Below are 26,245 nucleotides of genomic sequence, written 5' to 3'. Positions count from 1 at the left end.
ACCGTCACTATTTCATGTTGTACGGACAGTTTTTTTTTTGGATCGCCTCATTTTTTAGTCAAGTCCTAATGTTGCAAAACAATAAACAATGGTGGATTTCTCACAAACATTACAGTGCCCCACTTAGATTCACGCACCAGGAGGTTCACGTGAAAGACTTTTGGAGGCAATGGGCATCCAAAGCTCAGTAGGAGGTGGGATGTGGCTGAATTTGATTAGGCCATTTGCAGCTGCTTGGGATGGCCACGTTGAGCGGAGGTGGGTGGAGCATATGATGGACCTAGCTCGCAACGTTCAAAGGCTGTCTCTGTAAACCAATCGCCTGTCTCCACGTCCAGCGCCACAGACCACGCAATCCGAGTCCCGTTGTCACATCATATGACCTATCGATCCGGTAGTCAAATGGGTGGAGGAACCCATTTCACATCGGACAACAGACACAACCGAATGGAAGACTCCAGTTTGACTGGGAGACATGAGATACGGAGACCTAGGAACCTTCCTGGGACGCCACGTTTCCACTTATCCCCACTTACAGGGAAAGCTGTTTGGATCCCACATACGATGTAATTATCAAATCCACTACGTTCATAAGTTTTCCCAGCCCATGTTAGTTTACGAGACAAAAACATGAGGAAGATCTAAAACTCAAGGGGCCATGCCACGGGAAAAAGTAGGAATTGAGTGGTGCACCATTGAAACCCTCGCTGGCGTGAAGTTTCGGATCAGGCTGATATTGGTTTTCTCAGTTCAAACTGGGGAGAATAACCATATGAACGGCTTCGATGGTATACAAACATCACAGTGGGCCCCAGGAAGGTTCCAACGGTGAGCGTTTCTTTCCCCACTGATTTTTGCCCGTGGCCCACTTAAGTCTTGGCTGGAAAAACTGATGGACGGAGTAGATGTCAGAAGCACTGGGGCCCCACGGATCCATGTAAGGGGGATAACAAGGAAAGTAGCGGCGACCTTCCCAGGAGATTGGCATGGGAGATATTTCTGGATAAGACCTATAGAAACCGACTTTGATGATGCTTTCAAACGTCAAAACACAGTACTTTTGCTTTGCGACTAAGACACGTCGATTCAACATGTCTAACTAAAACAAATCCTCAAACGGCAAAAGTCTAGTCGAATCTCTTACGTTCCGATTTCCGATAGAGAATATACCAGCTGGGAGTAGCCAGCTCATGTAACCGTGGGCGCCCAGTCCGTCAGGTTGTCGGATTCGTGTGCGCGTAGAAAGCAAAAGCAGCACGCGTTCCCTACCGCAACCTATAAGTAACAGATACTTCTCATTTCCTTCCACTTCAGCTGGACACCATTCTCCTCACCATTCTCCTCTTCTCCTCCCTCTCACTCACTCAATACAGTACTCTCTCTCTCTCAGCTTTCTTTGTCAAAACATATACACACACACACTCTCTCTCTCTCTCTCTCTCTCTCTCTCTCTCTCTCTCTCTCTCTCTCTCTCCAAGACTACTTATTTCAGCTTTCCTTTTCACGTTTATGGAAACCTTCAGTTCAGAGTCATATTTCCAGCAGTCAGCCCGTCAAGCTATTTCCGACGAGGAATCGTTCGCCACGGTGGCAACCAGTCTTCCGAAGCGGAGGGCAGGGCGCAAGAAATTCCAGGAGACGCGGCATCCGGTTTACAAGGGAATCAGGCTGAAGAACCGTGAGAAATGGGTATGTGAAATTCGTGAACCGAACAAGAAATCAAGGATATGGCTCGGGACGTTTCCAACAGCTGAGATGGCTGCTCGGGCTCATGATGTTGCGGCCTTGGCTCTTAGAGGCCGATCGGCATGCCTCAATTTCGCCGACTCAGCTCAGGTTTTACGTGTGCCGACTTCCACCGATGCCAAGGACATACAAAAGGCGGCTGCTGAAGCTGCAGAAGCCTTCCGCCCACCTCCAACAAACTACAATGCAGACTCCAGCAGCTCTGTTAGACTGGAGCATGCCTCGCTTTCGCCGGAGTCTCTGTCATATATGGATTTGGAAGCTTTTGGTGAGCCGGAGTCGCTCTACGGCATGGTTGGTGGACCGCTGCATTCTCCCCCTCCACACCTGGAAGGTGGGTCCCAATGGGATGACGTGGAAGAAGAAGCTGACGTGTCACTATGGAGTCACACCATTTGATTTTTATTTTTTATTATTATTTATTTGATTTTTTTTTTTATTTTTTTTTTTATCAATTTCGACGTACTACATTTTTCATATGGTACGCATGATGGACGTTTTAAATTAGAGAACTCGATTAATTCTTATATTATTTTCATCTCGCGGGTCATCTTAGAACGTGCGTGCACCTTATTTTATCCTATATATATATATATATATATATATATATATATATATATATATATATATATATATATATTCACATATTCACATTTCAAACAGACACATCCATCTCGTATTTTCATGTGATTGGGATCCTCTTACAGAGGAAAATTGTGGGATCCGCTTACACTGTACTCGTGTTTTCAGTCCGGACAGGTGGGCCCATGGTTCAGTTATCCGGCCTGTTGGTCTAAGAAGAGAAATAGAGCAACAATTCTCATTCAACTGAGAAGCCCCCCAATAAATAAATAATTTTTTTTTTTTTAAAAAAACAGGCTAGGATTTTCCAATCTACAAGATTTTTTTGGGCCATGGTCCGCAGACAATGGGCCCAACAGATCAACGGTCTTGATCAATGTATTGGCCCGCTAGTCCAAACTGAAAAACCCACGTCGGGTCGTGGATCCGATAATTACTTGAAAGACATCCGCCAGAGAAGCCCTTGCATGGAGAAAAGAGATAATCCACCCCCCTGAGCATATCTGCAACTGGAGCCCATGGTTGGGTGACACAGACCATTGAACTGACCTGAATGAGCATATCCGCAAGTGGAGCCCATCGTTTGGCGACCAAAACCATTGAACTGACCTGAATGTACAATGCGAAGAAAATTTCCTACATTGCAAAATCGTAGCCATCCAACATTTGATCTTTCTTCAGTTTAATTTGGACTGTTGAAGTTGGATTGCAAGGGACTGAGGATTCTCCTTCTTAGGGAGGAAGTACAAATTCAGGCATCTGGAGGAAGGATCGATACTGGCAGATTAATCAAAGTAGCAACTTGAATTCATCAGAGACGGGTAGAGTGGCAACTGAGCATAGCACAAGCAGAGGATTGGGATATGTCATCCAATCAAGGCAGCTATTCGGACTTCACCCAAACAATAATCCGCATCAGGTGGCAGCTAGGAACGACATCAATTGAAGACCTTGACCACCTCTTCTGCCACGACGATCTGGCCGCACAGGTATGGATTCACTCTGGCTGCATTTTTGATATGCTCTTAAATGAAAATCACACCATCCAGCAGAGGATTACCCAGTGGTGTCTTCCTGATATGGGTTTCTCCAAATTTAACTTTTGAAGAGGATTGGCCCCGTCCCCACTTCTATTATTTGGGAGTTATGGCTGGAAGGAAAGACAGAGAATTCGCCGGGAGGTATTATAGCTAAGGTGTGCAGATGGCTGAGAGAAACAGGTAACCGCATCCCAGATGAAGAAAACAATCCTATTGCTGAAGAGGTGGGACTTCAAGCAATATGCAACTTTGGCGGAGGCACGAGCTTTCTTGGATGGGCTGCGGATTTGTAAGGAAATGGGAAATATGAATGTTGTAATGGAGTCTGATTCTGATATACTTATTAAACCATTATCTAATCTCTCTTCAGATATTCCATGGCAAGTTTAGTATTATATTCGGGATATCCTAAATTAATAGTCTTCGCTAGATTTTAGAGCGTCTCACTCTTTCAGAGAGGGGAATGCGGTGGCTGACTGCTTGGCCAAGTTGGGGAGTAGTGGGGCTGAGAGGAGGTTGTTCAGATCGAGATCAGAACTCCCAATTGAAGCTAGAGGGCCGGTGGCTTTGGACAATGCAGGTCTTGGTTCACTGAGAGGTATTGGATTTCGGGTCCGTGGTTAGCAGGAATTGGATGATGCAGGATTGCTGATGGAGACGGTGGCGTTCTCTGCTATGAATGATTGAGAGAGGGACAGGCGTACGTGGTGAATCATCTGGATGTAGAAATAGCTACTACATGTCCTTGCAAAGGAGTCAAGGAGCCCACCTCATTATAGTATGTTCTTCCAAGAGAAATGTTGAGGCCTGCCCCTCTTACCAACAACACCATGATCTACATTCTTTATCAATCATCTAGAGGTCACACATGGCAGAGTATTTCTTTTGTTGAGATTCCCGCCTTCGCCGAAGATAGAAATGATGAGCTAGAGCAACCACCGGTGGGCAGGGAGATGGAACTGACATGGACTTGGAAGAATCCCGAGGGTCCTGTCCCCGCAGGGATCAACTTGCGGAGGCTCTGCATGAGCCATAAATTCTTATGTTGCAGGGATGCAGGGGCAGAGGCGGTTCCTCCATATAGGACCGCTAATGCCGAGAGAAGCTTTTTTGTACTTCCCCATTAGTAGGCTCGAAGCTATGGACATAGAAATATCCCGCAGGACGGTCAGTATTTAAGCTTTGTGCAACAGCAATTGGATAATGCATACCTCACTGATCAAAGATTGGTGTTGTCTGTACAAAGGTGAGATCGAAACTATTTTTCTAATCCATAGTTTTGGGCGTAGATTTCTAGTGATTGAGATTTCTCCCATGTTCTGCTCTGCAAGTCTTGCTGTCTTATGTGTATGTTAGATGACGGCTGGTGGCTGTCTGGTTTATGTGGATGAAAATCTGTTCTCAACGGTTGTGCAGTTAATGAGGCCATTTTTTTTATTTTTTTAATTTTTTTTTTTTAATGCAGCAGTGTTGTTGCTTGATCTGGGGTGGGGCATATATGTGCTTGATCGGACCCTCTAGTTGTTGGGGGGACACGTAAAAGTAACCCAAGTTAGGGGACACGTAAAAGTAACCCGAGTTAGAATCAAACAACTAATAAGTACACAGAGAATACAAGTTTTTATGTGGAAAAATTCTGGTGGGAAAAAATCATGGCCAAAGTGACAACGAATCTGCCATGATAGTCAATGTTTATAAGAGATGGAAGAGTTTACTGATCCGAGAATACATCTCCAACACCACAAAAACCCTCTCTTTAAACTCTTTTTGCTCACTAAAAGTTGTAAGCACGTTTTTCTATATCTTAATCATGGACTACAAGTCCTTAAAAATGATTAAAATCGAAATACGAAACAAAACCCGCAATTCTGCAAAACTGCTTAAGTCGGTTAATGGGAGATTCGATCATATCGAGTGCCATGACGTCCCATCAAGGAGATCGACAACTGCTCGATATGATCATGTGGTTTGTCAATGCCATTGATAGATATAGTTATAGACAAATTTAAGACATCTGATAACACTAGTTTGGTTAGAAACAAAAGATAAGGGTTTGCAGTGGCAATTTCTTTTCTTCTTGCTGCTCTTCTCTGAAAAGCTTGGGTTGGATACGAGGAGATGGCCCCTGGCCTAGGAGTTATTTTCTCATGTTTTTATAAATAGTATATTTGGATGGAATTATTTGTGTTTACGATTTTTCTATTTCATTTCTGTTCAGGTTTATTCGCTTGGTTATATGATAGGTGAGGCCTGAACTTTTTGTGGTGCCCATTCAAATGTCTGTATAGTTTTACTCCATTAACAAAGTTATAAGTGATGTGCTCTCACCTTTAAAAAAAGGGACACTCATACCGACATGAGATGCTAGGGGATGTTATGGGCCTTTCAAATTCTTCTATGGATGTGATTAAACTTAAATTTTTTTAGGGGTAACTTAGTTTGGCTATTAGTTTTTAGAAGAGTTGAAACTTTGGCTAATTAGAAGACTTAGAAGGGTTTTATAAAAAAAATATAAAACTTTGATAATTTGGCCATGTGGCTGTTTAACTTATCTTCATTTTCCTTCTAATATTGCCCCTCCACATGATTAATCGTTAAGGGTCAAATATTACATATTAGACCCCAGTTATTGCTTGGCTTTACAAACATGAAAATGCTTAACGTTCTATTTTAACCATGTTTTTGTTGCAAGATGAATTTAAGAGCTTGGATTGAAAAAGAGTACTAAAGGCTGTATTTGATGCTCACAAATCACCAAGGCAAGGGACGGATCTTAGGGGACCAAGATTGAAGAACTCACACGCCAAAGATCTGAAAAAACCCAGTGATTGAAGATAAAAAGGCTTGAAAATCATCTTGAATGAAAGATCACAGTGTTCCCACCATCCGTTTAGCTCGAAACTTTATATTTGGCCCGAGGACCATAAATTATCCATACACGTAAAATTTCAGCCATTGGATCTTTGTGGAAGTGACCCAACAAAAAGATTATCCACAAAAACACTGATTTGAGGCCCCCCTGATATCTGGATATGCTTCAATTTTGGTCTCAACCACTTAAATTAGATGGGAAGGCAAATGGACGGTGCAGATTTCTCATGGACATCACTGTGGGCCTCACACCAGGACGTGCGTGTGCACAGAAGGTGCACATCCGCACCGCACTGGACCGAAGAGTCTGGTTAAAGGGCAGTTGACCCAACCCATCTCCCTTGTTTACGCAGTGTCCGCAAGGGATGGATGCTGTGATTGAGTATGACCTACCTCAGTTACTCGGATGACTGATCCAAATCGTCCATTCGATCTGGAAGGGGAAACTGACCACAACCATGCTGTCCAAAAGCACTCATGCATGCGATCAAAAGATGACCATTTCAAACGCAAGATGGACGGCGGGAACAAAGATACAGTGGGCCGCCCCAAAACTCTACCAAAACCACCCATTTTCGACCGAAATCTCGTCAGGAATCTAATGGACGGGGTGGATTTCTCCGAAAATATCACTATGGGGCCCACCACAAATCCCAATGCAGGTTCATGTCAGGGGATGTGTACAGCAGCGTCTGGCCCAACGTGGGTCGTTGTGTGACCCAGATTACAGTCAGATCCACAATTTAGACCGTCCAAACCACTTACGGGGGGCAACCGACCATCACCAAGAAAGATGAATGGATTAGATGGTTACAACAGATCGTCTATCCACGCTAAAAGCGGGTCGAGCGCAAACGGGTTTCACAGTTTTGCTGCGAAAGAGGAGTGCGTAACTCCTTTTGCGAAAGCTTTCACTGACTCCAGCCTCCCGGCCGACCTTCCTTTATCTATAAAAAGGAGAAGAGAAGAAAGAGATGATCATTAGATTGGACGTGAGAAGAGGGGAGAGAGAGAGAGAGAGAGAGAGAGAGAGAGAGAGAGAGAGCGTGGGCCGGTCCAAGGAGTTCTTTTCTTCATTTTTCTTATTTTCTGTTTATCTTATGTCTTTAAGAGATCTAGCTTAATCATGGTCATGATTGGCTAAACTTCTTAGCTAGGGCTAAGAGGTGAAGCTTGTAGCGTGACAGGTTGTTTTCTATAGCTTTGATTCTTGGTTGATGAACCCTCTTTGATTCTAGTTTGATTATAAGATATACTTTCAAATTTTAATGATTGGTTGTGACTTAAATTACAATGAATCTGCGATAGCTTTGAGTATGTCCTTTTCATTATTTGAGATTGTGAGCTAAGAGATCTTTTTGTGCACCATCGTCTCCTGGGCATGATTGGATGATGGAATCCTCCCTAACCTGCACTGTTCTCTCAGATTGGTGGTGGATCAGTAATTTCTGTTGTTTACTCTATGTCATGGGCATAGTTTTGTGATGGAATCGATTCTAGTTCGCCTACCTTTCATCCATTGAGAACTAGGTTAAAAGAAGTTTAGATTTGGTTTTTAAGGCGATTTCTTCCAATTGGTAGCTTCTATTAGATATCCACTGGCAATTACCATGGAATTTTTTATCATTAAAATCTGGGTAAACAAATGTGATCAGTTATAGAAGCAAGTCCACCAATGCATCTGCAATGATAAGAAAGACAACGGGGGTACCGATAATGACTGTGGACCCTCTGATGCCTACGTCAGGCAGATAGACTCGGGTTGAAAAAAGGCTTGAAGTAGGATTTTTATCGTTTACCTTCCTTCACTTGTAATGGAAGTACTTATAGGCTCCATGGGTAGTGTCGAGATCGTGTATCTTGTGGGATTCATTGAATATGTTGAAAGATCTTATCTGGATGTGGATCTCCCTGTAGATTTATCGCTGAGCCCTCCTCAGTCAGCATGATCTTTGGATATGTCGGATCTCATCTCTTGACCTGGGGTGAGATATTCTCCGAGATCCTCGCCCGACCTTGATGGTGGTCGACTTGCTAAGCTCAGGAAATGGCTCTTACAATTATTGAGTTTTGCTTTCGAGGATCATTGAGCTCTGCTCGGTTTGGGACCGATCTCTCTAAGTCTTATACCCTTATTAGTTTGGAAAGCTCACTTTGACACTTCGTTTATGGTCGGTTACACTTCCCGTTCGATAGATCGGTTCAATTTTCCCTACAATAGAATCCATGTTAATTTGAACCACAAATTGATATGCATTAGAATAATCAAATTGATATGTTAATTGGAATCACTAATTGTGTTCGGTAGTTTATAATAAGAATACACTAAAATCTGGCGATTTAGGTATTATAATCATGTCTAACACTTGTATTTTAAAGAGAGAGGGAGTGAGAGAGACGACTTGGACTTGGTAATTGGTGGTAATCAAAATTCATGTGAATCAATGTTAAAAATCACAGTTTTGTAGTGATTTCAAGAGGGTGTCTTTTGGTGTATTTGATACACTCCTCCCAAACACACCAATTATCACCTATTCATGATCCCAAAATGGCTCCTTATATATATATATATTTCCCTTCATCGTGGTGTGACTCACATTATTAATTTATAAAACATCAAGGGTCCTTACAAAGGTTTCAATGGTGAAGGTCCCCCTCTACACTGGTCTCTACGACGTGGTCCACTTGTTTTGGATGAGGTTAATGTTTGGGCTTGTGGCCTAACATCATCTCGCGCAAATGATAGGCAGAGTGGATGTTACAACATACTGTGAGGTCCCACATGGATTTTTGTTGCAGGAAATCGTGCCAAACACAGCCACCGTAGCTGCCCATAACAAGCTTTACAAACTCAGATGGCAAAGTGTAGCACACAACACCGAGGCCACTACATGTTTGTTTGGATTTTAAGTCACTTAAGATAAGCTACTTATTCTACAAATAACTTATCTTAGTTTCTACTTCCTAAGATGATAAGTATGTTTGGCAAACAACCTACTTATCAGCGGCTACTGTCTCTGTTTCTCCTCATGTTTCTTTTTAGTTGCTTATGAAAACTAGAAAAACTAAAAAATTTAACTGAAGTAATTATATACTTTTATGTAAAAAAGTTACTTATAACTGATCATAAACCAAACTTATCTGAAATAAATCACTTATCTACTGCTGTGAGTAGAGAAAGTAACTTATTTGGTGGTATCCAAAAGGGCTCCACCGTTGAAACTTTCTTAAGGTCCACTGTGATATTTATTTGAGATCCAACCTATTCATAAGTTAACAAAGACATTAAATAAGGGAAAACACTAATATCAGCTTGTTCTAAAACTTTTTTGGCCCTTGGAAGTTTTTAAAATTGGTGGGCGTCACTGTCCTATCTTTTTCTGTGGTGGGGTCCAATAGAGCTTTGGATCTGATTCGTTCTTTTGTTCATGTCTTAAAATGATCTCTTCAAATGGATGGACGGTGTGGATACAAAACATACATCGGGACCCACAGAATTAGGTGAAGTCACTTCAACAGCGACTCAGCGAGTCTCGCTGCTCAAACTGTCAGTAGCTAATCCGCGTCCCACTGCGGGGTATATAACTTACATCGACGCTGTTCTTTATTTTTGAAAGCTCATTGTAGGGCATGATCCCACAGATGAAGCAGGTCCAAATCCTAGGTGGACTATACCACAGGAAACATGGGTGAAGCAGGCCCAAAATCTTAAGTAATCTCACCAGTGGGCTTTCAATTACCACTGTTTTATGTAATGTGGTCCACATGAGATTTGTATCTACTTCATTTTTTGTGTCATTCGCTAAAATGACCTGTCAAAAAGCATGAATGGTGTGGATTTAACGAACACGTTAAGGTGGCCCCCACAGTAAGGGATCCTCCCACGGAGCTGCGCCCCGGAAAAAAGGAGGGTGGTATGTGAAAATTTCCGCGACTCTCTGGAATGAGAACTTTGATACTCCGTCAGACTTCGATAGCTCATACGCAGGTAAGTAAGAACTTCACACGTGGCACATGTGCAACTAGGTAAACTGTTGAAATAATGGAAACAAAATCAGATTATTTTATCCCAAATTTTACACTAGAATAATTTCATAAATGGCGGAGTATCGGACATCTATTGAACGGCCCCAATTCAACAAAAAAATACATCCTTCAATCAGATGTTAGAAAGCCGTAACCAAACTGATTCCGGGAATATGTGCTATCTACACTGAGTCCCGTGTTTTGGACGACTCCATTGGGTTAATTTGTGCCACATGCACAATTACTTTAGGGAGCGGATTAGGTGAGACCCCCGCCTCACCCAAGACGGTGCGGCCTTTACCATGGTCCCCACCTTGATGTATGTATTCTATATCTACACTGTCCATCCATTTCTGCGGATGATTTTAGAGCATGATCCAAAAAATGAAGGAAATCCAAGTCTCAAGTGTACTATACTCTTAATGGTTCCACATTATTTATTTGCCATTCAATCGGTTGATAAGATCACATAAGCCTGAATGAATGAAAAAATTAATATCAGCTTCATCGAAAACATTTGTGGTCATTAATGGTCAGTCAGCACCGTTTCCTATAATATGATCTAGGTGATAATTTAATCTGCTTCATTTTTTAGAATATGGTAGAACCGGGTGAGGCCGGGTTCTCCTAAATGGAAGCGGATTTGTTGGTGTACCAGACACCACTCTGCTCCCGTAATTACGTTCAAATTATCTTTGAGATTATCAATATATTTTTGATATTATCTTTATCTTTAGCTTAGAGATACCGATAACGCTGGTAGTATCAGAAATTTTAGATATTAGTAATGCATCACTAAGTATTGCCAACTTATCAATATCAATATTGCTAATGTAATTGCCAATTTTTTTAACTATGTAAATTTTAGGTATCGCTTGTCTTGTCAATGCATTAATATCGTCAATGTATCGCCAATATGTTTTACTATGTAAATTCTAGGTAATGCTTGTATCATAAGTGTATTGACGATATTTCAATAATATCGCCAACATATTGATATAATCAAAATTTTATTTATTAGAAAAAAATTTATTTCAATTTTTTTTTTCATGGGCACATGGTTGTATGTAGTGTTCAATTTGTTATTGATAATATCGATAATATCTCGATATTATCAAAATCGCAACATACGCAAGATATTATCAAAATCACAACATACGCGATATTGAGACCACAATATTTCATTTCCTTTACAATTGTTGATGATTTCTTGGTGAAATATCATGTGTTGATATTTTGCGATATCGATGGATGTTTGGATGGAAGGTTGGATAGTTAAATAGGTTGGATGTGATGGTTGGACTAATTTCTTATAAATTCACCAATTTTCCCATATTTCCCTGTATTTCTAGTTATTAGCGATATTATTGGCAATATCGATATTGTTTCCGTATCCCTGCTATATTGATATCGTTTCCGTGTCCCTGCGATATGGATATTATTTTCGTATCCCTAACCAGCAAAACTTATAGGATAATTCGAACACTGGTTACATGTCGTGCGAAGACGAGTGTTAATAGTATTCGAGCAACCTGTTATACCAATGGAGCAAATCAAAGTGCCATGAGCCCCCACAATGATTTATTTATTATATCATTATTGTTCATTCATTTGGCGAGATCATTTTAGAGCATAATTCCAAAAATGAATCATATCTAAAGTTCAAATGAACTACACCACAAATAAGAGGGGATAATAATACTCACCGTTAAAACATTCCTAGGGCCCACCGTAACATTTACTTTTCATCTAATCTGTTCATAAAGCCACAAAGAAACATGAATGGATGGTAAAAACAAATATCATATTATCCACAACTGGACTCCACAACTCACACGACCCCCATAAAGGGTTGACAGTCAATCCTCCGGTGCTTTTTGCAGTATGTTCCACTTATCTTTATATCTGTCCGTTTTTTTTGAATATAACACGTGCCTCATCATGATGGGACCCACGGAACCTGGTGACATCAACGCACCGGTAAAGTCGGTGGTGTGTGATAACCGAGCCAATCCGTTGCCACCAAATCCGCTGCAGATACGTGTCAACGACGGCAATATGCAAAATCATTAAAGAAAAATCCGTCGTGTGCAGACGCGGTGTCTCCAACTATCGCAACACGATTAAGAAAAAGAAAGCGGGGTCCACGCGCTTCAATGGATAATACCAGCCAACGTGTTGAATTGCTGGATTTATGTAGCGTCACTCCCCAAAGACGTTCTGCTTACCCTTTTGCCACGTATGATGCTCTTCTACCTCTTGTGGGACCCGTACCGTTTACGACAGGATCCCAGCTTCGTCGGGCCTATAATATTATATTGGTAAAATCTTCTCCCTTCATCAGGTGCGAACTCTTATTTTAATCGTATATAAAAGATATTGGCCCTGAAAAATACTTGTCTAGGCCAAACTAATTGGAATAATGTACAATTTCTCTTAAAACCTCTGTGTTTGTCACGGTGTGGCCCGCCTGAGTCTGCATCATGCTGATTTTCGTATTTATTTGTGAGTTACATCTGATTACCCAGGTTTGATGGAAGGTACATACTATGGCGCCACACACGAACCTGTGGTGAGATGTTCCTCGTGGTGGTCTGGCCCTCCTGTGTTATAGATCTGGCTGATTTTATTGCTAGGGCTAGAATCAATGATAGAAACTGATGGACGGTGTAGATTTTACATACGCAACAAGGTGTCCCCAGGGCATTGGTTGTTTATTAGTGTTGTACACGAGGGTGACTTGGCTGCCACAACCGAACCAGCCATGTGGGTGTGACCATGACCGTAAAGACCACCTCGATGTATGCATTATATATCCATGCTGTCCATCTATTTTTCCATAGTATTTTATGACACGGTTTCAAAATTGAAGCAGATACAAGTTTCAGGTGGACCACACCATAGGAAACAGTGGTCATTTAACACTCACCATTCAAAACTTCCTAGGTTCCAACGTAATGTTTGTTTAACATCCAACCTGTTGATAAGGACACTAAGAGCAGGGTGAACTGAAAAATAAAAATCAGCTTCATCCAAACCATTTGTAGCCTACAAATGCTTTTTAATGGTCAATAACTAATGTTTCCACTAGTGTCGTCCACTAGAAATTTGTATCTGCTTCATTTTTTAGACGAATGGTGTAGATAGATCGAGGTGGGCCCTATATTATCAAGGTCGCACCCACATCACCGGTTCCGGGGTTTCGGCCAACTCGCCCCGAAAACTGGATGCTAGTATGGCGAGAAAAAGAAAGCTCATCTCTCCAAGGGAGGCGGATTGCCAGTGACACTCCACTTCCTGCGGTGGAGATAGGTAGGAAGATGTTTGCGAGAAATTCACCACTTCATCTATTTTATCAGCAATTGTTGGGACAAGAGATCTAAAATGAGGTAGAAAAAACTCAAGCGAGCTATACAAAAGAAACAGTGAGGATTTAACGTGTACCCATTGAAACCTGAGCACTGTGTTCCATTCGCTTGCTACACGAAAAAGGAAAGGATATGAGCCGCCCTTAATTTCGAGCAATTGCAGGTGGGGAAATATGGTCAGCCCTTAATTCCTTGTCGAATTTGGAACTACAGGCTAGAGGAGTTGGATGTCGCTTGATATTTTTGTCACCAGGAAGATCAAGAGTCCTTGCAAGAGATACAAGATATTTTTGTCACCGGGAAGATCAGGAGTCCTTGCAAGAGATACAAAATCCAAAAAATACAAAAATGAAGTGGAAAAAATTCTCAAGTGAACCACACTACAAGAAATCGCAGGTGAACCACACTACAAGAAACAATGATCATTAAATAGCCATCATTGAAAACTTCTTAGGTCGACCCTAATGTTTACTTGCAATCCAACTTATTGGTAAGGCACACATATACGAAGGAAGGGAAAACACAAATAGCAACTTGATTGAAAACTTTTGTAGCCCCCTTAAGGTTTGTAATGGTGGGAAGTCAATACCTGCTAAGTGGTCCACCTGAGATCATTTGTATCTACTTCATTTTCAGGACCATGCTCTTAAATGAGCTGGCAAAACTGTTGGACAACATGGATATACAACACATACATTGAGGTGGGTCACACAGTCAGGGTTGCACCCACTTGGATGGATCTGGGGTCGCACCACGTTCCAACTGTGGGGTGCAAATTAGGTGAGCCCAGAGTCCTTGATCATGGGGCCCATCTTGATGTATGTTCTGTATATACACACAGTCTATCCGTTCTCATTTTAGGGTATGGGCCCAAAAATGATCCAAATCTCAGGTGGACAACACCATAGGAAAGTAAGGTAATTTTATTAAAGGGCAATGCATCAAACTTTGCCTGTTTGAAAATTTTGCAATAATAGATATCATTATGCAAGACGTAACCAAGTAAACTAGTGAATAACATATCTTAAAACGATGAGGAAAATTGTCCTGTTTTGCCATGTGCAGGCTGGGAGGCTGCCGGCGTCTGGCTGCTTCCTCAGCCTCCTTCAGTTTCCTCTTGGGTGTGCTAGCTGCTGTTGTTGTCTCCCTCTCCCTGCTGTCGCTTGGCTTCTGTTCCGTTTTCCTGTATAGCCATGTTTAGCTGTCCGGGCCCGGAATCTTTTTGTTGGGGCCTGCCCGAATGGCTGTAAATTCCAGTTCTTCTTTAATAAAGATAAGGTGGAACGATTTCCACCTTCTTATTTTAAAAAAAGGAAAAAAAAAAAAAGAAGAGAAGAAAAATCATGATTTAATATGGAATGCCATTAGTAAAACTACGAGTTGTTTTTATTGAATGGGAATGCCAAAAAGCATGGAGGAAGAGGGAAAATACAGGTACTGAAGCAAGTAAAATCCACCCTCTCTATTGCCTGTTTCAACCAGCTTCTTGGTGTGTCGATCCTGTACAAGATAATCAGTGGAAGAAACCATCAAAGCTAAGATTAACCAGCTGACTAACCGAGAGAAGATAAAGAGATAAGACTGGCAACAAGAAAGACATTGGAGACGGAGAGATTGATATAGTGTAGACAGATCCAACCTTATTAACCTGCATAGAGGATCCATTGGTAGTATGAATAGATAATGGATAATGAAGGGACGAACAATTGACAAGAAGAAAGTTATTCGAGTTCATATGATGAAATTCGTTCAAGTAAAGAATCTGAGAAGAAAGTGGGAATGTGTTCATACCCGAGTCAGAAATAGATATTGCAGATGCATTATTAGGCAAGATTTGGGTCCTTACTCTTGCCCGGGTGGTATACTCACAGGAGTTTAAACACCAGGTCAAGGGTTCGAGTACCCATAGGCGGTGAAATCCCACTAATCGTGAGTGTGTGTGGGGGGTATGCGTCGGTGTGGTAGAAAACAAAAAAGAAAAAAGAAGAAGAAAGGAGCAAGATTCTAAGGAACTGAAGTAGTTGTAAAAGTTCTATAAGATTAGCTTAATTGAACAATGGTCTAGATCTACCTAAAGGTTGGATATTATGATCGGGCACACCAGTGAACCTCACTTAGAGTTGTGATCAAACTCTATTTCGTGTGAGAGTTGGTACGCTTGGAATGTGAGACATGCTTTTTGGATGCACAGCTACCCGTTAGAAGCTCTCCCTCCCATCTAATACGGATGTAAGATGCGGAGTATTCTGACATTTCTCTTCAGCAATAATGCCCTCCAAATCAGGTATACTTAAATTTCAATTATTAGATCTCCATATAAGATGCATGGCTCAATCCGTTTAATTCTACAATCTAAAAGGATAATAATAGTCTCCGCTCTTTTTAAAACCTCTTGTTGCTATCCAAAATTTTACAAATCCGATGGCTCCATCATTGGTAGTTGCTCCAAAATATCAGGTCCACTGATCATTCACTTATTGAATTGATCATGCACCTGGCCCACAATCATCTACCTACTCCCATCATCAGGCCCATAGTACACTTGGTACAAGTGGGCCTATGGTTCGGTCATCCAAATTTTTGATAAGATGGGTCTCATTGTGAATGATTATATGTAGTAAGGTTCCTCATATTAGATTATCCTAACCATCACAATGATTTATCAACTGTTGAGAGGAAACCATATGATTATTTGACCAAAGAACATGCACAATATCCCCAGGTTCTAGTTTGTGAAAGTGGGCCTTTGGTTTAGTCATCGAAGTCAATATGCTAATGGACCCCCTCCTGGTTAGAGCTTCTCCCAAGAATCAACACACTGGAAATTCCTACCTATCCAGACATCTGTTGTAGGTCGCTGATGAAAGGATCAGATCGCCATGAATGGACACACTTACCATTGAACCTTCCAAGGGTCCATTGTGACGTTTATACGCCACCTGACTCGTTCATAAGGTGGTTCCCATCGGGATGAAGGGAAAAGGAAAATATTAGCCTAATCAAAAACCACAATGGGCTCAAAGAAGGTTTAGATGGTGGGTGTTCAATCCCCATTGTTTCTTATTGTGTGGCTCACTTGAGTTTTAGATTTGCTTCATTTTTTAGATCATCTACTAACATAAATTGGCCAAAATAATGGATAGATAGGATGTCACATGGAAATCTCCCGGGCCTTACAGAGCTCTGGGTTACACGTGCTAGCTGTGAAAGGTAACTAGAGACCTGTATCCCACGAGAGGCTGAAGCTCCCAGGATAGGACATTCTCTTAAATACAGCCTTTTGGCTATTTTTTTTTTTCATACACATACTCTCACACTCACACACGCCACATAGGCACTCGGACCCATGACTTTAGTGTTGAAACTCACAGAGTCTACATTGAGCCACCATGAATACTGTCCCCTTTTATAGCTTTTTTTAAAAAAAAATAATACTAATAAATCTCAGTTGTTTTCAGGCTGATTTTAAGTTAATAAAAATACTTTTAACACAAAAAATGGCTACTATACCATTTCAGAAAATTGTTCAAGAGTTAGGCACTACCAAACAGGGCTTAGTAATTAAATATTTTTTAGATAAAACAATTTATAAATGTATTTATATATATGTTAGTAAATTTCCCTAGAAAAAACAGTTATTATGTGATAGGATGATGCACTAGTTAGGTGCACTTCTCCTTGTAATTGAGGTTGAGGGTTTTATTCCCTACCTCCTTGACATTTTATTAATGTATACACCTCGTTTCATCTTAACATCTGTATTAGACTATGACATAGCACTTGATTGTTATCAAACCTATGTACTGTTGCATTGGGCACAAGGGTTTTTGCGCTCACATTGCTGGTACCAAGTATAACTAAAGGTGGAGGGTTGCGTTAGGTTAGCCTCATGAAACTTATGCCATAATTTTCATCATGAATCTGAAAGGTACGTATGACATTCCAAACTCATGCTTGGGAGTTGAAGCTCTAACCTTTGTTAGAGTGGAATAGTGGAACAAGGTCCATGTAACCGGCCTCAATTAATGAAAAAGCTTATACATGATGACCAACTCAACTTGATGAGTTTTTCCAAGTCATGACCAAGGTAGAAATAGTTATGAGTTCCCCAACAACTCAGCTCGAAATCTTGTGGAGTTAAGTTGACTATGAAGAGTTTTGCCTCAACTCAATGAGTTTTAGAATTATGACTGACCGAATTGAGTGGATCCAAATTAATTAATAATGTGTGTATAAAAGAGAGAGAGAGATCATCAAGTTTCCGAGTGGCCTCACCCAAGTGTAGACTATATTTCAATTTAGGGTATGAATCCAAAATGAGGCAGATCAAAAGCTTAAATGAACCATACCACATGAAGCTGTAGTGATAATGACATACTCTCCTTGAAACCTTTTTAGGTACTATCGTTATGTTTATTTTCCATCTAACTTGTTCACATAGGCCTAGATGAAGGGAAAACACAAATATCAGCTTGATCAAAACTTCTGTAGCTCCCAAAATGTTTTCAACCACAGGCATTTAATTCCCACTGTGTGATTCACTTGAGCCTTGGATCTGCCTTAATTTTAGGCTTATACCCTAAAATGATATGGCAAAATGGATGGATGGTATGGATAAAACCCTTACATCATGGTGGCCACTCAAAGCCCCTGCCAGCACCTACATCGATACTAACCGGGTAGCACCCAATCTGCGTCCAATTACAGTAATCTAGCCGTAGCAAAAAATTAAGAATTCGCATCGACTTATGTTTAATATTTTCATCTTGACACACGAGTGCCAAGCTGGCAAAGAGTGATGGATAGCTTGGATCTTACGCACGGGTGCCAAGATAGCAAGAGTGATGTTCGGCTCGGATCTTACTCACCGGCGCCAAGCTAACGAGTGTGATCGACATGTACCTACCACGAAAGCCAAATCGCACGACTGCGTTTTACTTGTTTGGACCTCGGAGTCAAAGATTCGGATCCGGTGCTAAAGGTGTCATCATCAAGCTAGATTTAAGTCATCAAATTCCTAAACACGTGGCACACATGAATGATATCCTCACCGTTCATCATTTCAGACCCACCTTTGTTCGGCCATACCCTGTAAATCTTACAAGTTGAAATTTTCTTACATCCAATTAAATGACATTTGTACATTGAAATCCATCCTCATATATCCTCTTTCCAGCCATCACTTGTCATCATGAAAAAAGCAGCCAATTCAGTCGACCTAACCATGTATGCAATCTGAGTGACTTTCTGGTCCATGCAACAACATAGGGCCAAACGAAGCAACGGTCCAGATCATTCACATGTACAGCACGTGCATGGGAACGGAAGATAACGTATAAGTCAGAACACCGGTTCCCTTGTTAATATTAATAGAGAAATCGAAAACACCTGAAAGCTGAAAGGATGAGACAAGCTTTTATACTCTGACAGAGTGTGATACTTGATAAGGAGGCACCACAAAATGGAAGCTTGATGTACATATAGTTCAACCAAAACCGTGAAAGTTGTGGGGCCCAACATAACTGGATCCAAAACAGAAAAATTACACTAATTTTACCCCTAATTGGCTGATTGGTTAAGTAAACGGTCAAAGTAAAAACTGTCAGCGGTCCCTATTCAACAAATCGTTTTCTATTAATTAATGGATAAAACTATTAAAATTATGCGTATTTTTTCAAGTGACCTATCTTCAGTAATTAACGCAATTTAGACAAATTGGTAAGAGTCAACAAACTTTAGAAACGCAATTTACAGTGCATGAATATCAACCATCATGTTCTGCCAGAGTATCAAATAGCTTTTTAGGAGATACTTGAGTCAACCATTCAAATTCCACAACGACAGAATCACATTTTAAAAACCAGGACAGCTGGCCCTCCGTGCTGACAGGCTACAGCGGCCGTGGGCGCTCCGTGTTCGCGTACGATCCGGTACCTATAAGAGCAGGCTCCCACTCGCATATCTTGCACGAGCAAACCGATTCAGCTTCTTTCTTCACTCAACACTGCTACTGAAACAAGAGCTATCAGTCGCCACTGCCAATGGCAATAGATTCTTTCAACTGTGGGTCGGATTTTTCTACATGTTACGCATCGGATAATTCGTCCACGTCGTCGATCTCCTCCGCTGGCCCCGTTGTGTCAGACGAGGAAGTATATGCCACCGTGGCAACTAGTGGCCCGAAGAGGCGGGCCGGGCGGAAGAAATTCCGTGAGACGCGTCACCCCGTCTACAAGGGCGTCAGGCGGAGGAACGGGAGTAAGTGGGTATGCGAGGTGCGCGAGCCCAACAAGAAGTCTCGGATATGGCTCGGGACGTATCCGACGGCTGAGATGGCTGCTCGGGCCCATGATGTTGCCGCGATGGCGCTCAAAGGAAGAAGGGCGTGCCTCAATTTCGCCGATTCAGCTTGGCGTTTGCCTATGCCAGTATCCAGCAGTGCGAAGGACATACAGAAGGCTGCTGCAGAGGCTGCGGAAGCTTTCCGGCCATCTGAATCTGATAATGCTTCCAACGGTGATCTTAATATAAGGTCAGAGAATCTGACGCCCTTGCTGGAGGAGAATGTGTTTTACATGGATGAGGAGGTGATCTTTGGCATGCCAGGATTTCTTGCAAGTATGGCAGAGGGATTGTTGATTTCTCCACCTCCATGCCTTGGAGGTGGGTCCCTCTGTGATGACGTGGAGATGGAAGCTGACGTGTCATTGTGGAGCTACTCAATTTGATGAGGAGTCTTGTGGTGATTGTATAGGGATGGGGTTGTTGTGATTGTATAGGGATGGGGTCCACCCCCTTTTCTGTTTTGATACGGAGTGGAACCCAAGTAGCAATTAAAGAAGTACGATGTATATCTTTACAGATAAAGAGTATATTGTACCATAACATTTATTTTGTGTGGCCTCCATTGCATTCCAGATAACGAAATTGTTACACTTCAAAGAAAGAAAAGGAAAGAAAAAACAAGTGCCTTACATCTTCTTGATCAGTAATTACTTATTTCTTTTAATCACCCTTAATCACTACAGGAGTGACCCAATACAAATCACAAGCACCAGAACTTCATAGAAAGTCCATCCACTTCACATGTGGGTCTCACCTTATCCTGGCCGCAATTAAATAGTGCAGATCATGAACTTCAACTGTCCAAGTGCAGGTGCCACCTTATCCATGCAACATAAACAGAAATGGATGAAGAAAGAAATACCATAAGGGCCCGTTTGGCCAGGTGGTTTGAAAGGGATTGAATGGCATTAGGGTGGATGGCGTGGATTTCTAGGTAATGATGGTGTTGTCAGTGGATTGTCTTGAGATCCATTGGATTGCTATATCCCTGGATTGCTATATCCAGTCGGTTTGGGCGTCATCCAGTCGGTTTGGCACGCCCGGCCAATCCTGGAATTAAACCTTCCCATCCTTTCCAATCCCTCGAACCAAACACGTCGCTGGCAAATTTGAATGGATTAGGGTGGATTGGATGGGATTTAAAGGTAACGATGGCGTTGTCAGTGGATTGTCTTGAGACCCATGGGATTAGGATCATATCACCGACTCTGTTTGGCACGTCCGGCCAATCCTGGGATTTAACTTTCAATCCCTTCCAATACCATCCAATCCCTTCCAATCCGGCCGGCCAAACGGGCCCTAAAGCTGCAACGCGTGGGAGATGAGAGTACCGTATACGACTGGCATTAATCTATTCCATGGGCTCTGAGGTTGGGTCCAAACTGGGTCCACAGCCGTTTGACTCAGCTGGGGCGGTCCCATCCTATTGGCGAACGCGAATGACAACTCATCAAGTCAAAGCTAAAATCCTAAATGATTCTTTATGGAATGGATTAGTTTAAATCCTCAAAGAATCATTTCCAATCATATCTTTTGAATTGGAAGCTTCTAGAAGTGTCAAGCATCTTTGGACTATTGGAACTATTACAAATACCTCAAGACATACCTCACCTCATAAAACATCATTGAGGGGCTTCCAAAGTTACCCCTTAAAAAAGATCATGACCACCAACCATAAGACCTAAGCAATGACGTAAGAGAAGTGGCAGGCAACTTAATGGAAAGCCAATATCAAATGAAATAATGCCGAAACTGCCTAACGCGTATTATATCTCTCAACAACCATATTTTATATTATAAAGTCTAGTCATTAGAATGTTATTGACAAGCCGTGAATGGTTTCACAACCTATGGTCATTTTAACATCAAAATTTGGTTTGAGGTATTTTTCTTTTCTAAATTGTTTATTCGTTATTTCCAGCTAGATATGGGCATTGAGTCGAGTCAAACTGAGTTAGAACCGACCCAACTCAATTCAGTTTTGAAATAAACCTAATCCAAACTCAACCCAACTCGGTATCGAGTCTAGCATGTATATAAGTTCGAGCAATGCCTAGACTAATCCGGACTGAGTCAGGATAGGTGTAGTGGGTATCCATGAGCTGAAATCACGACTCAAAATCTAAGTGCACTTGTCAGAATTGCAGCCTCTCCTTAAGCGACGTGAATGGATCGGCTACTCCCCCTGCCACCAGCCCTATGGCTAGTGGTTAGTGTTCTATGGGCCCCACCATGATGTATGTACTCCATCCATTTTTACTGGTCATTTTAGGAATTGATCCCAAAATGATAGGAATATAAATCTCAGGTAGACCACGCCACAGGAAAACAATAGCGATTGGATATCCACTATTAAAATCTTCCTAAGGCCCACTGTACCGTTTATTTGACATCCAAGTTGTTGATTAGGTCATACAAACCCAGATGAAAGGAAAAAACAAAGATTAGCTTGATCCAAAACTTTTATGGCCCCCAAAAAGGTTTTTAATGGTCGAAGTTCATTCAACACAGTTTCCTGTAATGTGGTCCGCTTGAGATTGGGTTATACCTCAGTTTTGGTCTCATACCATAAAATCATATAGAAAAGTAGATGGACAGCATGGATGAAACACATACATCATGGTGGGGCCCACAGAGCACTGACCACCAGCCATTGGTTGGTGTCAGGGGAAGTAGCCAATCCGTTTCCATCAGCTACACAAGGATAAACCTAGGTGCCATGTGCAAAATTGTGCAATGCAATGCATGTTTCAAAGTGCTCATCATGCTCAAAGTTGTTCAGTCAAGTATACTCCACAAATAGGCTGGATCAATCAAACGTTGCCATGGCCACGTTGAACTCCACTCCACTCCACTGTAATTTTGGAATACATCCATCTGTTTCCGGATCCATCAATTATTTTGTCATCCAAACAGTTCATAAGATCATGAAGACATTGACGAAGGAAAAATACAAATATCAGCGTGATCTAAAACTTCTGTGACCCCAATAATTTTTTAACAGTTGACATTCAATTCAACTGTTTGTGCGGTGTGGTCCACTTGAGCTTTGGATATGCTTCTGTTTTTCGAAGTCTTAAAATTATCCTTTAAAATGAATGGATAGAGCGGATAAAATACGTAAATCACAGTGCCCCCCACGGAGTTTTCTCAGTACTCAATCTGCTTAACTCAGTAAGGCAATCCACTTCCGTGCACGTGTACTACTAGGGACCACCACATCACCATGATCACGTGGTATGATGCTCATCAGCCATCACTTCCTCTTCCGTGAAGCTGCTTGGGGCGACCGTATGTCGTGGTGCTGCAGAAGGTCATATCTAGTCATTGGTCCCACTTTCAAGCATGTGGAAGGTCGCTACACGCGATGTCCACACGTACGTAACACGACTAACCAATAAGAAACTGACGGTATCAGTCAATCACGTCGAAACTGGACAGCTGGTTTCGCATTACTTCATCACAAAATGAACTTTCCTTGTCCCTTTCTGCCCGCTGATATTGCTCTCATCCAATTGTTATTAGTGATTTAGTATGTCCACCGAAGTGGATTAGGTAGATAGCCCATATCATCAATCGGCACCGTTCATTTCTTCGGTGATCTCTTCACAGGCAACTTTTATTGAAAAAAGAAAGAAAAATGATGATTGCATGATCTAACAGATGAACGGTTTAGATTATGCACACGTACAACACTATTGTCAGAAAATAATAATAAGATAGTAGAATTAAGTGAGAGCACAGGAATTAAAGAAAGTTCTCGAGTCAACCATGGACTCAAATGTAAGGTAGCGGTACACATGTAAGAATGTAAGCAGACAGCAGACGTGTCAAAGATCCATGGCATTTATCTAAGTAATCTTCGCTCCAAACATGCCAGTCGTTTGTTCACTGTTCGGTGCCATCAAACTTGACGAGAAAAATAGGCTAACAAAGAAAAATCATCTACCGTACTAGTTTCTGTCAATACCTTCTTCAACGATAAGTGAAATGCTTTTCACACAGTAACAGCATGCGAGCAGTCATGAGGTATTCAAAACCAAGCATCCCAAGTCACTAAAGGCGGCCAATAAAGGCGTAAAACTAGACTGAGCCGGCCAATAATCATTTAGAAATAGAATAAACTGAGAGATATATGAAAAGGCATTTTGACTGCGGTGACAGCAAGAGTAATAAAAGAAATAAACAATCACCGATCACCTACAACATCAATCAAAATAAATAAATCTATTAATTTACTTTATCTCAACTTATCCTAAAAATAGCAATAATCCAATAACCATAATTTTTAACTCTATTTTTTTAATTGTAATCTAAATCTATGCTTACATACTATATTTGATTCCTATTTAATATCATGCAGTTCTTTTCAAGAGATGTATTTTTACGGTTGCTCTTAATGATTGATTGTGAGTTTTTCCCTTTGTTTGATTGCACTAGTATTTTAAAAAGTCTTGTTTTTTTTTTTTTTTGGAAGACAATAAGCATTTCATCTTCTAAGGAAGAACCCTACCCTTTGCTTATTACCTGATGGTTATTAAATTTTGTAAATGGCTGAGTAGGTGATTAATTTTCTCAGAATCTGATCATATACGTTCATATTAGATGCATTTGCTTATTTCACTGCTTGGGTTTGAAGTCGATCAGTTTGGATTAAGCCGCTTTATCGATTCATGCATGCCTACACACACTACACGTGACAAAAAATAAACCGAGTATCGACAAATTTGGCATGCTCGGTGCGACTCTGATTATAAGCACATTATCAGTGCATTAAATCATGGGCAAAAAATAGATTTATCAAACACCTAAACAATTAAGTTTATTATTGAATCCGGTACCCTTTCCATTAAACCTAGATAGGGTATCCTCATCTCAGGTTGAGCCTCTTGAGAATTTGTCAGCTGAAATGCTCGATATATAAAGAGGAATTTAATATATTGTTGAACCGTCATGAATTCAGGCTGAAACTTTAGGTAGATGGATGACCAGTAATACTGAAAACATGAATTGGATGATGACTTTCTTTATCGAAAGAACATCTGTGGCACCTCAACAACAGGTCGATACTGGTTTTGTTGAAAATCTGGCAACGGCATTATTGGTACAACTTGTGACGACAATACCACAACTGACACTATGAGTATCTCTTCCGCAACAGATTACACTTCCTTCAGTACATGAAGTGCGGAATCTTCCACTATATACTGAGTTTTGGTAACTGTAATGGGAGGTCAAGAATATAGTTCTTGAAGAAGGAAACTAAGGTATACCTGGGGGCAGCCATTTTTAGGAATTCACCATATCATGGAAGATAAAACCAGGTAAGCCCTAAATGTGACGCCCTGTTACTATGGTCACATGTGGGCGGGCCCCAAGATGGCTGGCAGGCTACTATGCACACAGTGAAGGTGAAACTTTGTCCCACATCGGAAGTGTCATTTGAAGTTGTGGTGGTTATATGTGGAGTTGTCTCCCTATACTGTATGAGGCATTTTTGGGGAGTTCTCCAAGAATAAAACCGTGCGGGCTGTGCCCAGAGCGGACAATACCATACAGTGTGAGCGTGGGCTGTTACAAATGGTATCAGAACCGAGGATGGCTCTACCCTCGGTGAGGGATATTGTGACGCCCTGTCATTGTGGTCACATGTGGGCGGGCCCCAAGATGGCCAACAGACTACTGTGTGGCTGGCAGGCTACTGTGCACACAGTGAAGGTGAAACTTTATCCCACATCCGAAGTGTCGTTTGAAGTTGTGGTGGTTATATGTGGAGTTGCCACCATATACTGTATGAGGCCTTTTGGGGGAGTTCCTCAAGAACAAAACCGTGCTGGCTGTGCCTAGAACGGACAATATCATACAGTGTGGGTGTGAGCTATTACACTAAACCACCTCCAATAGTCAAATCTCGCCATTTGAATTGTGACTAAATTGTTCAAATGGTCCAGAAACTTGTAGGCCAAGTTCTTGGTCGTATTATTACATTGGTCAATCATAAGCCTTATTTAGAATGGATTGACTGACAGTCTCTATTGTCAAGACCAAAATTTTCAATTAAGATGGCCGAGTTAGGCAAAGACAATTGAATTTGTTGTCTCTTGATCAAGACGGTCGAGTTCGGCCAAGACAACAGAATTTGCTGTCTCTCGATCAAGACGGTCGATTTCAACCAAGATGGCAGAGTTCGATCAAGATAGTAGAATTTTTCGTCTCTTAATCAAGGCAGCCAAGTTCAACCAAGATGGCCGAATTTGACATTTCTCG

The 26,245-nt window shown here is 41.4% G+C and overlaps 2 protein-coding genes across 2 annotated transcripts; both read left to right on the top strand.

The window, feature by feature from the left end:
* Window positions 1-1,414: 1,414 nt before the first annotated feature.
* LOC131232239 (dehydration-responsive element-binding protein 1B-like) lies at window positions 1,415-2,165 on the top strand. Its single transcript, XM_058228444.1, has one exon. The coding sequence runs from the start codon at window positions 1,510-1,512 to the stop codon at window positions 2,143-2,145; it is 636 nt and encodes a 211-aa protein (XP_058084427.1). The 5' UTR covers window positions 1,415-1,509; the 3' UTR covers window positions 2,146-2,165.
* A 17,448-nt stretch (window positions 2,166-19,613) lies between these two features.
* LOC131232236 (dehydration-responsive element-binding protein 1B-like) lies at window positions 19,614-20,390 on the top strand. Its single transcript, XM_058228441.1, has one exon. It carries the CDS (start codon window positions 19,675-19,677, stop codon window positions 20,359-20,361), a length of 687 nt encoding a protein of 228 aa, XP_058084424.1. The 5' UTR covers window positions 19,614-19,674; the 3' UTR covers window positions 20,362-20,390.
* Window positions 20,391-26,245: the final 5,855 nt, after the last annotated feature.

This window comes from Magnolia sinica, chromosome 18 (genome assembly GCF_029962835.1).
Source record: "Magnolia sinica isolate HGM2019 chromosome 18, MsV1, whole genome shotgun sequence".
NCBI classification, from domain to species: domain Eukaryota; kingdom Viridiplantae; phylum Streptophyta; class Magnoliopsida; order Magnoliales; family Magnoliaceae; genus Magnolia; species Magnolia sinica.
The sequence above is the reverse complement of the archived record's forward strand: the minus strand, read 5'-3'. Positions and strand labels throughout refer to the sequence as shown.

Bases quoted from the DNA above. Each gene is read 5' to 3' on its own strand.
- LOC131232236 (XM_058228441.1), top strand. From the start codon at position 19,675: ATGGCAATAGATTCTTTCAACTGTGGGTCGGATTTTTCTACATGTTAC.
- LOC131232239 (XM_058228444.1), top strand. From the start codon at position 1,510: ATGGAAACCTTCAGTTCAGAGTCATATTTCCAGCAGTCAGCCCGTCAA.